The 15,475-nt window shown below is 33.6% G+C and overlaps 1 protein-coding gene across 1 annotated transcript; it reads left to right on the top strand.

Moving 5' to 3' along the window:
- Positions 1 to 8,916: 8,916 nt before the first annotated feature.
- LOC132039851 (glycine-rich cell wall structural protein-like) lies at positions 8,917 to 10,054 on the top strand. The gene has a single exon (XM_059430386.1). The coding sequence runs from the start codon at positions 8,986 to 8,988 to the stop codon at positions 9,811 to 9,813; it is 828 nt and encodes a 275-aa protein (XP_059286369.1). The 5' UTR covers positions 8,917 to 8,985; the 3' UTR covers positions 9,814 to 10,054.
- The last annotated feature ends 5,421 nt before the right edge of the window (positions 10,055 to 15,475 follow it).

Below are 15,475 nucleotides of genomic sequence, written 5' to 3'. Positions count from 1 at the left end.
TTATGTTTGGTGGGGGCGACTTGCCTCGAGGCATATATTTTTTTTTTTTTACTTTTCAAGACAAACTTTTAGTTATGCCTTAAGAAAAAATCCCGTCTTGTGGGTATATTTTTACTTATGCCTTAACTAAAAGTGTACCCCATAAGGCATAACTAAAAAGTATACCCCACAAGACAGAACTTTTCCTTAAGGCATAACTAAAAGTTTGCCTTATAAGGCAAAGTCTACGCTTTAAGGAAAAGTTCTGCCTTATGGGGCATACTTTTGGTTATGCCTTAACTAAGTAGGCGTTTGGCCATAAGAATCATTCACTTTGTTCCGAAATTTTTTCACTTTTCAACGTTTGGCCATAAGAATTCCAAATACAACTTGAAGTTGTATTCCGGAATACCAAAAACTTGGTTTTAAAAAAAAAAATCACTTTTTTCACTTTTTTACAATTACATTTCACCAAAAACTACAATTTCAAAAACTATGGCCAAACACAACTCCAACTCCAAAATTCCAAAAAAAGTGATTTTTTTTTATTTTTTGTTTCTATGGACAAACGGGGCCTAAAAGTCTACCCCATAAGGCATGACTAAACTATGCCTTAAGGAAAAGTTTGCCTTATGGGGCAGACTTTTAGTTATGCCCCCTCCGGCATAATCTTAGTTTTTCCTTAAGGATTGTATCGCATACACACCTCCTACCGCTTTATGAATTTGATCCGGCATAATCTTAGTTTTTCATCCTCCAAGATACACATCCTTGCGAAATTATTTTTTTATTTTATGCCTGAGTGGGTGTTCGAACCCAGAACCTCAGGTATTCGCCCACCTTTCCAAGCAAAGGGCAAAACTTAAAGACCACAAATACGAAGGGCAAAATTTAAAGACTATAAATATAAGGGGCAAAATTTAAAGACCACCCCAAAAGAAGCGCAATCCGCGCAAAAAAATGTTGGTGAAACTGGTCTTACAAACTAAGCCCATTTTGACGAGTTTATTCATTTTTTTGTGCTGATTGCCCTTCAAAAGCACTGGTCTTTAAGTTTTGCCCCTTAAATTGGTGGTCATTAAGTTTTGCCCTTCGCTAGAAGCCCCTTGGTTCCGGGTTCGAAACCTCCTCAGTCAAAAAAAATTCGCAAGGCGTAGCCATACGCTCGAGCATTTTGAATGCAAACTTTACTTGCAGGCAGAGTTTGCAATGACAAGTCTATTTCGGAGCTTGAATCCAATGCACGCGGGATACACTCCATTATTTTTGGAAGGAGGGTGTCTGATCTTTTACGGAACAACCATGTAAACACAAAATGCAAATAAACTTCTGGCAAATATAAGTATATACTCATTAAGAACTATTAAGAACTATACTAATTAAGAACTACTATAGACTGTAGTTCATGGATAGCCACTATGAGTTCAAACATTTTCAATTTACAGTCGTGCATTGCTTAAATAATCCTAATGATTATCACATATCCTTTCTAATCATTAACTAATAGATTAATGAATCATAATCAGGGGCGGATGCAGGTGTTGTCCAGGGTGTTCACCCGAACACCTCGGTAAAAATTACGAATCATATATAGGGTAAATTTTTTTGATGTGCATATATTAACTTTTGAACACCATCGAAAAATTATAGTGTATATTTAAGCTTCTTTTTTCCGAACCCCCTGAATAAAAATTCTGGATCCGCCACTGATCATAATCTACAGGGGCGGGAGATGTTGCGGGGGGTTGGTGGGCCCTATTTTTGTACTAGAAAATCTAGCAAATATATATAAATATTTAAATACGGACCCCCACAGAAACAAAGTGGGTGGTTCAGTGGTTACTGCGCGGCTAGCAAAGCCTTTTGATTTCTTGAGATCTGGGTTCGAAACCCACCAACTTCATCTTCTTCTTTTTTTTTAATTCCTTTCTTGCTAATGCTATCTCATTATTCTCTCTCTTTTTTTTTTTTTTTTTTTTAATAAAAAAAAGAAGCTCACTCATGCTGTCATGCGTTAGTGTTTCCCTAGGCTAAACCAACTGGTAAGCTTTTTTTCTTTTTCCTATACGTAGTTTTTTTTTTTATTTAAAAAAAAAACACAAAATTGATAATTGAAAATCAAAAGGCACGTTTACTGTAAAACAAAAAACATCCTATTGTTGGACTGTTGGTTTCTTCATAGACCTCAAAGTGTTAAACCCAAAAACTGACTTTCCAAGAAGTTAGGGTTCTAAACTTTTGTGATCATCATCGCCACTGCCCACCGCCTGCCGCCCACCACCCGCTGCTTGCCGGTCGCCGGAGCTTGGTGTACAAACCTCCGCCCCTTGTATCAGTCGTATGTACTCTTTGTCTCTTCCTCCTTTTTTTTTATTTGTTTGCCTATGATGTGATAATTTATTCAAAAATTAATTTTTAATCTTTAATTCTAGGGTTGTCCCACCATATTGACCTTTTATATTTATCTAATTGTTGTTTTGCTTCCCAAAATTTCAAGGCCAAAATCCCCGACAAGCCGACAAATATGTGGTCCCTTTCTTATTTTTAATGATTTATATAGTGCAATTTTCTTCTTTAAATATGATACCATACAAACTTAGGATATTTTTTTGAAAATAAATTACTCTTGTTAACTATCTTTGATCGTTTTCAAAAGATGACAACTCGTCGAGTGCAATTGTAATGATAATGCTTATGTTTATATAGTGTTTTAGTATGTTGCTTTTTTAAATACCCGTATTTGTTAAATCGATTAATGATGCGTTAGACATTAAACCGAGATCGTTGTTCTATCTTAAAATGTCGAATCGTCAAACTTCAAATCCTGGCTCCGCCTCTAATAATCTAATAAAGAAAAAAAAATAACGGGATATTTGCCTAAGATCATGGATGTAATCTTATCATCCACAATGATACAAATATATTTCATACCTCCTAACACATGCTCAATATTAAAATGCTGTTATTAGTCGACTACTGAACAAAAAAAAAAAAAAAAGAACAAATTAACACTATATATACTTGCTTAGAGAAGTACATTATCATATCTTAAGGGGTCTTGACTATTTGATCTTTTTTTTCCCTTCTCTTCTTCATAAATATTCTTAACATTTTATTTAAAGTTGTAATATAATGGGAATCTCAGCTCGCATTGTTGGAATACTTCTCTTAATTGTTCTAGTTAGTGGCATCATAGTTTCTGCTGATGTGTTAGGGCGGCACATGCTCGGTGCAGGTGGCGGTTTATGGGTGGAAGTGTTGGTGATGCAAGTGGTGGTACTGGAATTGGTGGTGGTTTGCTTGGTGGGGAAGGTATGGGTGCTGCTGGTGGGGGACACTAAATAAATTAATTTACCTTATCCTTGCAAAAGAAATTAAACTTATGCTTCTATTATTATTTTTATTTTATTCTTTGGAGATTGTAGTGTTTGGTGTGTTTCTTTTTGGATTCGCTCTTTCTTTCTTGGATTTTGATTCATCAAAGAAGAGTTTTCTTGCTTTATTCAAGGCTTTCACATATTGTAGCATTTATATGTATTTGTGTGGTTTATTTTTGTCCAAATTTTCGGAGGTACAATTGTGTTCGGAGATTAATGACAAATAGTGGAGTGTGAATTACTTTTATATTTGTTTTGATTTCAAGGTTATTTCCATACGTGTTTAGTACTTTAGTATGTCTTTCATCTCGATAATTAAAGCCAATGGTACTACATGCATGAAAGGATCCATCAAAATTTGGAAGGGCTACTTCATAGCACGTTATTTTAGTACTCTTGTAAACAACATTAAAAATTAGTTATAATGACCAGAGTTAAGCTTTATGCACTGAGGGATCTAGTAAATTTCGATTGGTTGGCTATCCGAACTCTCACTTTGTTGGTAAGTTCGAATCCCACATCGTAATCCCCTTCCTCTATCCCCTATGTAATAAAAATATTTTTTAAAAAAAAAAAAAAAAAAGCTTTATGCACTGTGTAGAAAATATTTATAAAATCAGATCATTTAATAAAAAATTGCAAATAACTTTATTTAATAGAATTGATCATCAACCTAGAAAGATTGACAAATCATATTTTAAACAGCGGAAAAGGTCCGGATCTTCCCTTCTATTAGTTAAAAGGTGGTCTCACATATGTCCTTAACGTTACTTTTTGGGTTACTCATGCCCTTGATTTGACGGAAACCCAACAAAAATATTGGAGGGCAGATTTGTGTTTCGCATAGTATAGGGGTATATTTGATCCACTGAAATTCTTAAATATTATGGCAAAAAACAAAACTATGGCACAAAATATCATTGTATTCCAAAACATAAAAACATTTGCAATTGCAATCCATGCATCCACCATTACGTTACATCTAAATTATACAACTAAAAGATTAAATGCAACTACAACCATCTTTTAAAGATTGTTTTCACAAACAAGAGCACCATTTTCCCTTTTCAAAAGATTTGTTTTACTAATGATGATATCATTTTTATTTTTCAATTTGTTGATGACCTGGGTATTTTTCGTCTTCCCAGTCCTAGTATCTACACAATAGTGCATGTAACAACTGCCGCACAAATTATAAACATAAAAAAATTCATTATAGATTTGCCATAAAAAAAAAAAATCACATGGAAAAAGAACTTACATTAGATTTATGACATCTGAAAAAACGTCTCCCGCAGTGCTGAAACTTTGATAAAAATAATAGAGAGAACATTACATTTTAAGCATTTATACGGTCTTATGTAAAATTCAATGTGGTTTGGCCCTTTCGCGAATTCCATGCATAATAGAAATTTCATAAATCTGTAATGACTTGTGATTTTTTGAGATCTCTAATAACTTGCATTATACTTGTGATTTTTTTTTTTTTTTTGTGACAGATCTGTGAAGAATCTTTTTTTTTTATAATGTTTTGTGCGGCAATTGTTGTATGCATTATCATTTAGATGTTGGGACTGGAAAGACGAAAAATATCTGGAAAAACTATCCAGATCATCAACAAAATGGAAAAATAAAAATGTTATTATCATTAATAAAACAAATATTTAAAAAAGGGAAAAAGGTGCTCTTGTTTGTGAAAACAATCTTTAAAAGATGGTTGTAATTGCATTTGATCTTTTAGTTGTATAATTTAGATGTAATGTAATGGTAGATGCATGAATTGTAATTGCAAATGTTTTTTATGTTTTGGAATGCAATGATAGTTTGTGCCATATTTTTGTTGGGTTTCCGTTAAATCAAGGGCATGAGTAACCCAAAAAATAACGTTAAGGGCATAAGTGAGACCATCTTTTAACGATGGACATTCCGTGCAATTTCGTATAGTAGAAGGACAAGACCTTTTCCGTTTAAACATGACGTGTGATATAGGGGTAGGCATGGTACGGTATTTGAAACTTCGGTATGGTAATTTCGGTTTCTAAAAATACTATACCATTACTGTACCAAATTAATTCAGTATGGTTCGGTATTTTAAAGTTCGGTTTCGGTATTTTACGGTACAGTAAATCGGTACCATAGTTTGTCCAACTTTGACTTACATATACTCTATACTCCTATCATGGACAATTATGACTTCCGCTACTTAAGAAACACCTCAACTATTATGTACTAAACACCTTACACATGTAAAAATATTCAAAAGAAAGTAAAAGCAATCCTCTTCGTAAATCAATTACACAAAAAGACATTTAAATCAAGATAGAGTAGTCAAAATTCTAACATTTAAACAATTAGTTTTCTAGTAATACTAGTTTATATATATGTTAGTATTATAATACTAAGATATATGAGTTGTATATGTAATTATATACTTCAGTATGGTATTCGGTATTTTCTTTATGAATACCGAATACCAAATTTTTTAAAAATGCATACCAAATACCATAATACCGAAATTGCGGTATAAAAAATTTCGATTTCGGTATGGTAATCGATATCTACCATACCATGCCCACCCCTAATGTGATAGAGATATTTACGCAGCGATACCCATCGGGGTCTATTCTACCGAATTTGGCCGAACTTCATTATCTTTACCGATTTTAGCCCAAATTGCCCTAATCTTTCTTCGCTCCACAGTCACCTCTCTCTTCAGCCTCTTTTCTCGTTCCTTCATTGTGAAAATTGAGCGTTCTTATTTTGTTACATAAGCATATTATATGCTCTCAAATGAAACTGTAAGGTTCTAGGTTTATTGGTACTGTACGTCATCTGAATGATTTGACCCTTTTATGTTGACTTGTAGCCTAAAATATCAAGTCTCAACAACTTAAATCAGAATTGCTTATTGTCAAGCTTCGGGGTGTCTTTTAGATGGTTACTCATCAAAGCTTTCCTAGCTTGTTTGTGAATTTTAGTGTCAATTAGTAATATTGGATACGAAGGTATGCTTTTTTTTTCCTTTGTTTAATCCAAAGTGAAGTGCATTCGGTAGCTTATCTTAATGTTGAACACCAATTGCAATCACGCAGAGGCAGCGAAATACCGTGAACACTAGATTAACCTAAATAAAAGGGCCAATACTTGGTTAAATCAGGCTGCATCAGAAACAAAACAAACTTCGTAGAAAAGAAACCAAATTCCATTTTTTCTGTGAGGATAATGACTCCTTAATTAAAAAAGACAAATTGGAGAGCATCAGAAATTCAATTGTTTACACCCAAAGAACAAAGAGAATAAGTGTGTTTACACCTCAAAATTTTGTGTAGACAGTTTTATTGAAGCGACCGATGGTGTATCTGTTGTGATTCTGCCTAATCCCATGTTTCCTTGAGTAGTGATTCTCGTTGTGCTATTGTGAGAATGAAACAATGGATGGTGGTGTACAGATGAAGATATGGTGGTTTTTTTAGAGGAATTTTTGCAGATGAAGATATGGTGGTTTTTTAGAGGAACTTTTGAGTCCTCAAGGGAATACATTGTTTATACATTGTTATATAAAATATATACATTGTTTATACATTATATATAGTGTATAAAAATGTATATGTAATGTATAATAATGTACAAAAGAAGTTGAACAACTTATACATAGCTATACAGAACAGATACATTATCTATACACTAATGATATAGTGGGCTACAATGACTGTAAACTGGATGTGTGAGCTGTGTATCTATGAGTTACTTCCCAGTATATATATCTTGATGCTTTAAAATTTGACCTTCCGATTTGCATTCTATGAGCAATTCACCCATAGATCAACTTTTCAAAAAACTTAATGTGGCAAAAGACAGTTTTTATGAGTACCATTTAATTGCTTTAATGTGTTAACAAATAATTTTGTGATTTTTCTGTTATAGCTAGTGGATAAAGTTTACTGCACATGAGATTAACCCTCCTTATTTTTTTCCACTTTCCATCCGATGTCGCGTATTTGATTAAATTTAAGGCCCCACTAATATGGAGTCTCTTGTATTCAATTCGGAACCTCTAATTAATGATGATACTTACAACCCACTATAATCCTCCTCACTTTACACACACACACACAAAAAAAAAAAAAAAAAAAAAAAAAAAATGAAGGAAAAGGAGAGTATAAACGAAAAGAAAAGAAAAATCAAATCAATGTGGTAGGGAGAAATGAGATGGGCAAAAACAAAAAAAACACAGATGAGTATTACTCCACTAAGATATACCATTAGAGTAATAATTATATTACAGTAATGGCTATGCATATGTGAACCAAAGAATTTTTGCTACCTGTACCTTTCAATATTATTGATAGAGAGGAATAGGGAGAGTATAAACTGTTGGCAGGAAATTGTTTGGTTGATCCATTAATGAATTCAGAAGACCCAATAAATGAGAGTTAGCTCGTCGAATGACAAAAGCAACCCATTAATTAAGAATGAATGGCCTACACAGGTAAAGGTTATCAAGTGGATGGACTCGTGGTCTAACATCTTAGATGAATGTTACAAATATCGTGATAATGTATAGTATTACATTAGCTACTAACAGCTGTTAAATCATTATGGCAAGGAAAAGTTTAATTCAAAAGGAGAAGAAGAGGCAAAAATTGGAACAGAAAAATATATTCAATTCATTGATCCTTATATTGTACTATATTGTTTTGATGAATATAATGCTTATATAGATTATAGCGATTCTCGTATCACAACGCTACATACTAGCTATATCTAAAGAATAAGCTACAATATTACAAATAAAAAGTTGAGCTTGGATAAAGTTATTATTATATAAAATTTAAAAAGGTAGGGTAAAAGTTAAAATAAAATTATTCAACAATAATGGCAAGATGAGAAAATAATAAGGTAACAAATACGATCACGCCAAATAGGTCGTTCCATATATAAAATTTCCATATATAAAATTACACTTTTCATCATTATATAACCACAAATTTTACAATATGATACAACATTATTTAAGTAACAATCAATAGAAACATTCTATTTAAAGTAACAATATATACGATATAATAAAACAGATAACAATCATCTAAACAAGTTGTCGGGTCAATAAAGTGAGTGAAAGTTACAGAAGATGTTTAAATCTTAATCGAGACAAAAATTATGACTGATTTCTTTTTATCGAATACTAATGCATATGGCCAATGAATAACAGTTAAGTAGTAAAATAATCGAGGTATGTGCAAACTAACTCCGACATATAAAAATGATCGCTAATTAATCTACGCGCGGAATCAACTAAACACCATTAATGCGGATAGATCACGAATTAAATGAGACACCTTTAAAGTCAAATTTCACAGAACCAAAGCGGTAATGACAATTGTGCTGTCTTTGTGACTTTTGTTATAAGTCTGTGTCCCTGCATTGGAGGAGGCAGTTGGAAGAATTAAATCCATTGCCCAATGATAAAGTAACATGCATTTAATTAAAAGAAGATGACAGTTGAGTTTTAACTGGACCAACCATGTGATTTAGGGGTTAAGGATTAGTAATTTTTGCTACTATATAAGTGGCTCATATAATATTCATTCTTGCATGTCTAGGGTTTCAAAGTTGAAGTAATATAATTATGGGATTATCAGCTCGTTCTCTTGGGTATTTTCTTTTACTTGTGTTGTTTGTTGATTGTGTAGTGTTTGCTGATGTTAATGGAGTCGGAGATGAGAAATTCCTTTTTGGACATGGACATCGAAAGTTCAAGAAGCATTTTGGACACGGTGGTGGTATAGGTGGTGGTGCTGGTGGTGGGTTCGGAGGTGGAGGCGGTCTTGGTGGTGGTGGTGGATTAGGAGGAGGTGGTGGTGCCGGTGGGGGTCTAGGTGGAGGAGGCGGTCTTGGTGGAGGTGCTGGTGGTGGCGGTGGATTAGGAGGAGGTGGTGGTATAGGTAAAGGAGGTGGACTTGGTGGTGGTATAGGTAAAGGTGGTGGACTTGGTGGTGGTGCCGGTGGTGGAGGTGGATTAGGAGGTGGTGGTGGACTAGGTCATGGTGGAGGTTTGGGAGGTGGCGCAGGTGGTGGATTAGGTCATGGTGGAGGTCTAGGAGGTGGTGGTGGAGCCGGAGGAGGACTAGGTGGAGGTGGTGGAGCTGGCGGTGGAGCTGGTGGTGGTGCTGGAGGAGGTCTTGGTGGAGGTGGTGGACTTGGAGGTGGTGGTGGAGCCGGTGGTGGAGGAGGAATAGGTGGAGGTGCAGGTGGTGGTGCTGGAGGTGGTTTTGGTGGAGGTGCAGGTGGAGGTGCCGGAGGTGGTGCAGGTGGAGGTGGAGGCTTTGGTGGTGGTGGAGGTGTAGGAGGTGGAGCCGGAGGAGGCTTTGGTGGTGGTGCAGGTAAAGGCGGAGGTGTAGGAGGTGGAGGTGGCGGGGGCTTTGGTGGTGGAGGAGGCATTGGTGGTGGTCATTAATTGATCAATACATAGTGATCTTTCATTGACTAAGAAAGTGATCAATGTGTTGTTATATATGTACTTTAGTAGTTCTATTTTTGTGAGACTTCGTAAAAATGGAGTACGTAAGAGTATAGCATTTATATCCATTACATTAAAGTGAATTTGTTCCTTAAAGCTTCTTTACATCTTGCATGTAAAGCTTGGGGGACTATTGTATTATCCAACCATATTATGAATAAAATATGTATTTTCCCAAGTGTGTTGAATTAAATGCTTTTGCGACCTGCTTATAATCTTCCCTCTAATTGTCATCTTTTTTATTCTGTTATTTTTATCATTTATTTCATATTCATATTTATCGAGTTGGATAACGCTGTTATGATTGCTTGACGTTGAACCTCTTAATTGTCACATTTTTACATCAGTTGGAATATATTTAGAGTTGTGTAGTGAAAAAGAGTCAATAATTATATTTTCCAATGGAACATTGATATTTGAAGACATTTGCTTCATCCACAAATATGTATGATGCGATTGCGCCCTTTATTCGAATAATTTAACAAAGCTGATTCAATTTTATGTTGAATGCACCGTATTAATTTTGTGAATTCTCAATGCTGAAATGGTGAAGCCTGAATGATAAATATGATCCACGATAATGTTCAGAATTCGAAGTCATTCAATAATAAATTATTATGCATGAGAGTTTGCATATTTAATGCTACTCTATTAGATTATTTGTAATCTGAATTTTCTTGCCTTGCTGTCAACACCAGTCACAATGTGGTTGATCACTTGGAAAATTAATATGATCATCTAGTAGCCAGAGACGATAAAGAAATAGATTTTGCGTCTAGATCAACTCCAACTCATTAAGCGAGAATTATTCAGTATCATCTAATTAATGAGACCAAGCACACCATCACTCATGATGTGGGAACTCAACACCCTCCCGGATGTGCTGAACATTTAGAGTGTGACCAATATAAGATAGAGGCGTGATATCAGATAATCATGAATTAGGTAATTCTGATTTTGATATACCATGATAAAGAATGAACTTGGAGTTTAATTCATCCCCAAAACCAATTTATAAGCTGAGAATTATCAAGTTCAATGAACCAAATAATCTATTACTCACCGGTGTAAGAACTCAAGAAACCCCCACCCCCACCACCCAAACTCCCCCTTCCCCTTCATAATCAGGATTGAACATATGAAACATGGACAACACCTAACATAGGGTAATCATAAATAGGGAAGACGGTTCTGGTATCACAAATTTGAGACTGACTTAACTCCAAAAATTAATAAGGATCGGAAATGAGAATTATCCAAGAATATATAAAGATAGTAAAAATCACCCACTCTAATACGGCAACTTAACAATTACAAGGAATATGATGAAAAGCATATTCAGCAGTTTTAAAATAAGATAAATTTTAGCCTCAATGTCCTGGCAAGAAATATTGCGAGTGCAAATTATTTTGTAAAATGCATCATGTTACCGATAAGGGTAGTGACGAGATTGATATAATTCTTCTACTCTTAATCTAAGTTCTCAAGCTCGAACTCTGAGTATGGAAAAATCATGTTAGAGAGCGTTTCTCCTATAAATGGGAATACACAACGCCAACTAAAATTAATCGGGATCCCAATATAAATACCGAACACCGGATACCAACACAAGATAGAAACCAGAATAAAAAGAAGATGCATCATATTAATTCATTCAAATTTCATGTTAAACATCAATGCCGGTTGTAATGTGAAACTCACAAGTCATGACTTTGACTCCTCAAAGCTCAATGCTAGCATAAGATTACCAATTAAATGAAGTCAATTTTTACCAAAGCTAATACTCTAATTTGAGTCCCAACATCTCTGAATGCTAGTATGAATTATATTTAGGAAACTTAAATAAATATACCCTTTGGCCAACTAGTTTATCAACTTGGCAAAGTTTACACTATCTATATACTTCAAATGTATATGTTATGTATATGTATGTATATTATATGTAAAGCATGTGTGTATTTAGTATAAAGTATACACTACCTATATACTGTGTACATATTTTGTAAACTAAATGGCTGAATGGTATTACTCCGTATTTGATTTGACGCTGTGTTTTCCAGGCCAGATTTTGGCAGCATCTATTTGTCTTGTAAATAACTTGGTAAAATGCTCTGAGAAGTGAATTGAAGTTTGATAACGATAGCTCATCCACTATGGGAGCTTAAAACTGACTGTAGCAACCATAGTTGAAGAAAAACGCTTAATATAGTCATCTTTTTCAGCTAGATAATATTGTCCGTTTGAAGCTTAGATTTGCACGTCTTTAAAATACGTCAGTTGAATTTAAGGCTTCTTTCATTATATATCAAGCATCAGTTGTATACAAGATTACTAGTGATAACTATTGGCTTAAACTTTCTTTGCAATAAAATTATTATACAAGATACGCATCAAATATCTATGTGATTTTTTTTTTTTAATTTGTTAGATGTTATTAAAATTGTTACTCATGTTTCAAATAGAATGACATAATTTTATTCTTAATGGAAGTTCTTACAATCACACAAATATTATGACATATTTAAAGCTATAAATTTCAAAAGTTTTACAACCATACAAAAGCCATTACATGTTTAGATTATAAACTCTTTTAAAAGAATTTCTTTTTAAATTTCATACTAAATCAAATTATGGAGCATAAATTAAAACAGATGGTGTAATATTTCTCATTTTATTCTTAATGAAAGTTCTTACAATCACAGAAATATTATGATATATTTAAAGCTATAAATTTCAAAAGTTTTACAATTATATAAAAGCCATTACATGTTACACGCTAAATCAAATTATGTTGCATAAATGAAAACAAATGGAGTAATAATTTTGCAGTTTGAACTCATAATGAATTGCTTTGGCACTTCTACAATTATCGAATAGTATCAACTCAAACTTTTTGTCCTTCTGATAACATTTTTTTTTCCCGTTATTTGGCCCACCTCTTTGACAAGACAAATGCAAAAATCCATGAATTATTATTTTCAAGAATAAAAACAGGAACTAAAAGTTAGACACATCAGTTTTTACAAAGAGATCTGACACCACTGCTCTATATAGATGGCTCAACTTTTTCATATCTGAATCATTGCCTTTGGTTGCTTCATGAATTTTTCATATCACATGACATAAAATTCCATTTAAATATCCATATTTTTATTTTAAATAATAAAATTAAATGTAAAAAACATAGACTTGAATTCATAACACATAGTACTTTTTGTCCCTAGTTATTGGTAAATTCTGATTTTTGATCATTGTAATATATTACTCATTATATTTTAACCTTCGATTAGTTGAGGTGTGTTTTTTTATCCTTTTATGTAGAAAATATGTTATATTTAGGCTAGTTTGAGAAGTATATTATCCCCAAATATGGAGCAATATTAATGTAAACTTAACTTACCATATTGTAATTAAATGATGAAGTGGTTGATAATTCTGAAGAATTATCATCATTCACAAGTAAAGGAACCAAAATGGCACATTACAAGTAATTGATGTAGTCAAATATCGTAAAGATCAAAATTAGAATTTATCAAAAATTGAGGCATCAAAGGTGTTCTTATCCCAAATAAAAAGAAAAAAAAAATGATTTTGTGTGTGCGTGTAAAAGCTAAGAAAGGGGGAAAAACACTAAGAAAGGAGATGGACCTAGCAACTAATCTGAAGCTTAGATAAAGATTTCATCAACATTTTGTTCATGAGTCATTAACAATTAATATGTTATCATTGATAGAGGACTATTAATCAAGACAAACGGCAACAAGATTGTGTCACTGAATCTTGCAATTTCGTGTGCAATAAACTAAACCATGGATATGCATCTTTTATTCAACACTAGCAGATGAACCATATAATAAAAATTCAAAATTCATGTATATATCCATAATTACACAACTAAAACAAAGAAGAAAACAGAGCGTATATTATATTCTTCATATACATTATAAGCAGAAAAAACAGAAATGTTCAACAACAATAGCAAGTAAACAACACCTTTTTCTATAGCATGCTCATAAACAAGAGATGAAAATCCTGGTAGAGAGCGTTTCCTCTATTAGTGAGCCCTATGTCGCCCAAATCTAGATTAATCAGGCCGGATGCAAATAAAAAGGTAAACAAGTGGGAAAACTAACTCTAGTGGCTTCAATATGACACTTTGAATGGATTCATCTGTTGGACTCTGGATTTGGACCACTAGGAACACTATGAGCAGCCACCTGAAATTGCTCGGTCGCATTACGGGTGACTGTAGTGGCAGTGGCACTAGTTGATTGTTTGGGATGAGCTTGCATGGTGGAATTTTTGCTTGTTGGAGAGTAAACTTGGAGGGCTCTTAAATTTAATCCTAGAGAATGAGTATTCATGAGTAGTAGTAGGAAGAGAAAAAGAAGATGAACTTGTGATTGTGAGTTTGTTTTTGCCATGTAAAAAGTTGAAAATAACGAAAGAAAAATTAAACCACCCCCCAATAATGCTAGGGAGATCAATATCCATGAACCAAGTGGCACTTCCAAGTTGGGAAGTATAAGGGAGCTAGGAAAAAATTAAGAAGAAGTTTAGATTTATAGAACAAGGAAAAATATTACTAGTACTATAGTATGCTTTGCAAAGCTTTCTCATATATAGTATGGGAAATGAGCGAAGCATGAACTTAATCCTTTTTAAATTTTTTTACTGGGGTTCTCACCTAGTGTCCGATATCTATATTGGAGTCCCATTTAATTTGATTCGAGCCATGTAAGGCTCATTAAAAGAGAAGTCACTCCCTATTATGATTTTTTCATTCCCAAGGCTTTAACTGGAGATATCTAGTTAAAGTTGAATGAATCCTAACCTATTTATCCCACCACAACATTTGATGGTATTCCTTTTTAAGTTTTTATGTCGCCCCTCGCGTATTTTAAATTTGCAAAGTCCGTCCTTTTTGTGAATGAACTAATAGACATTAAGGTTATACTCATATATGCCAATGGCTAATGTCATAGACCAATTCCCCATGTCATAACTCATAACCAATTAAAAAGAAAGAAAAAAAAAAACAAATCGAACGTGTGTATGTTAGGAAAGGATAATACTTACAAAATTTTGAAAGTTGAAATAATACAAAGTTAAATTAAATAACCAAATGCGCACCCTTGTATTGCATTGCATGTACTTAGGTTTTTGAAATGATTTTTCTTTTTCTTATTTCATGCTCCATCCGCCCCAATTTAAGCGTCTTACTTTTCTTTTTTTGTTTGTCTAAAAAAAGAGTCACTTTCTATATTAAGTAAGTTTTGACAAGTTTTAGACCACAAGATTTAAAAAAGTACACATATCTTTAATTTAATACAACAAGACTCAAAAATTTCTCTTTATTTCTAAACTCCATTCCCAATCAAAACTAAAACACTTAAAATTGGGACGGAGGAAGTAATATTCGGGGTCGTTTGATACGCGGACTAATTTATCCTGTTATTACAGTCCTGGGATTATATTTAACCCACCTGGGAGGTGGGATAAAATAATACCAACCTTAATGAGATAAGATGAGTTATCCTAGACTAAATTTGGGATAACTTTATACCTTGTTTGGTTGAAGGTATAAATTTATACTTTC

This window comes from Lycium ferocissimum, chromosome 12, assembly GCF_029784015.1.
Source record: "Lycium ferocissimum isolate CSIRO_LF1 chromosome 12, AGI_CSIRO_Lferr_CH_V1, whole genome shotgun sequence".
NCBI classification, from domain to species: domain Eukaryota; kingdom Viridiplantae; phylum Streptophyta; class Magnoliopsida; order Solanales; family Solanaceae; genus Lycium; species Lycium ferocissimum.
Note: the sequence above shows the minus strand (reverse complement) of the source record. Positions and strands in the feature narration are given on the sequence as shown.

Bases quoted from the DNA above. Each gene is read 5' to 3' on its own strand.
- LOC132039851 (XM_059430386.1), top strand. From the start codon at position 8,986: ATGGGATTATCAGCTCGTTCTCTTGGGTATTTTCTTTTACTTGTGTTG.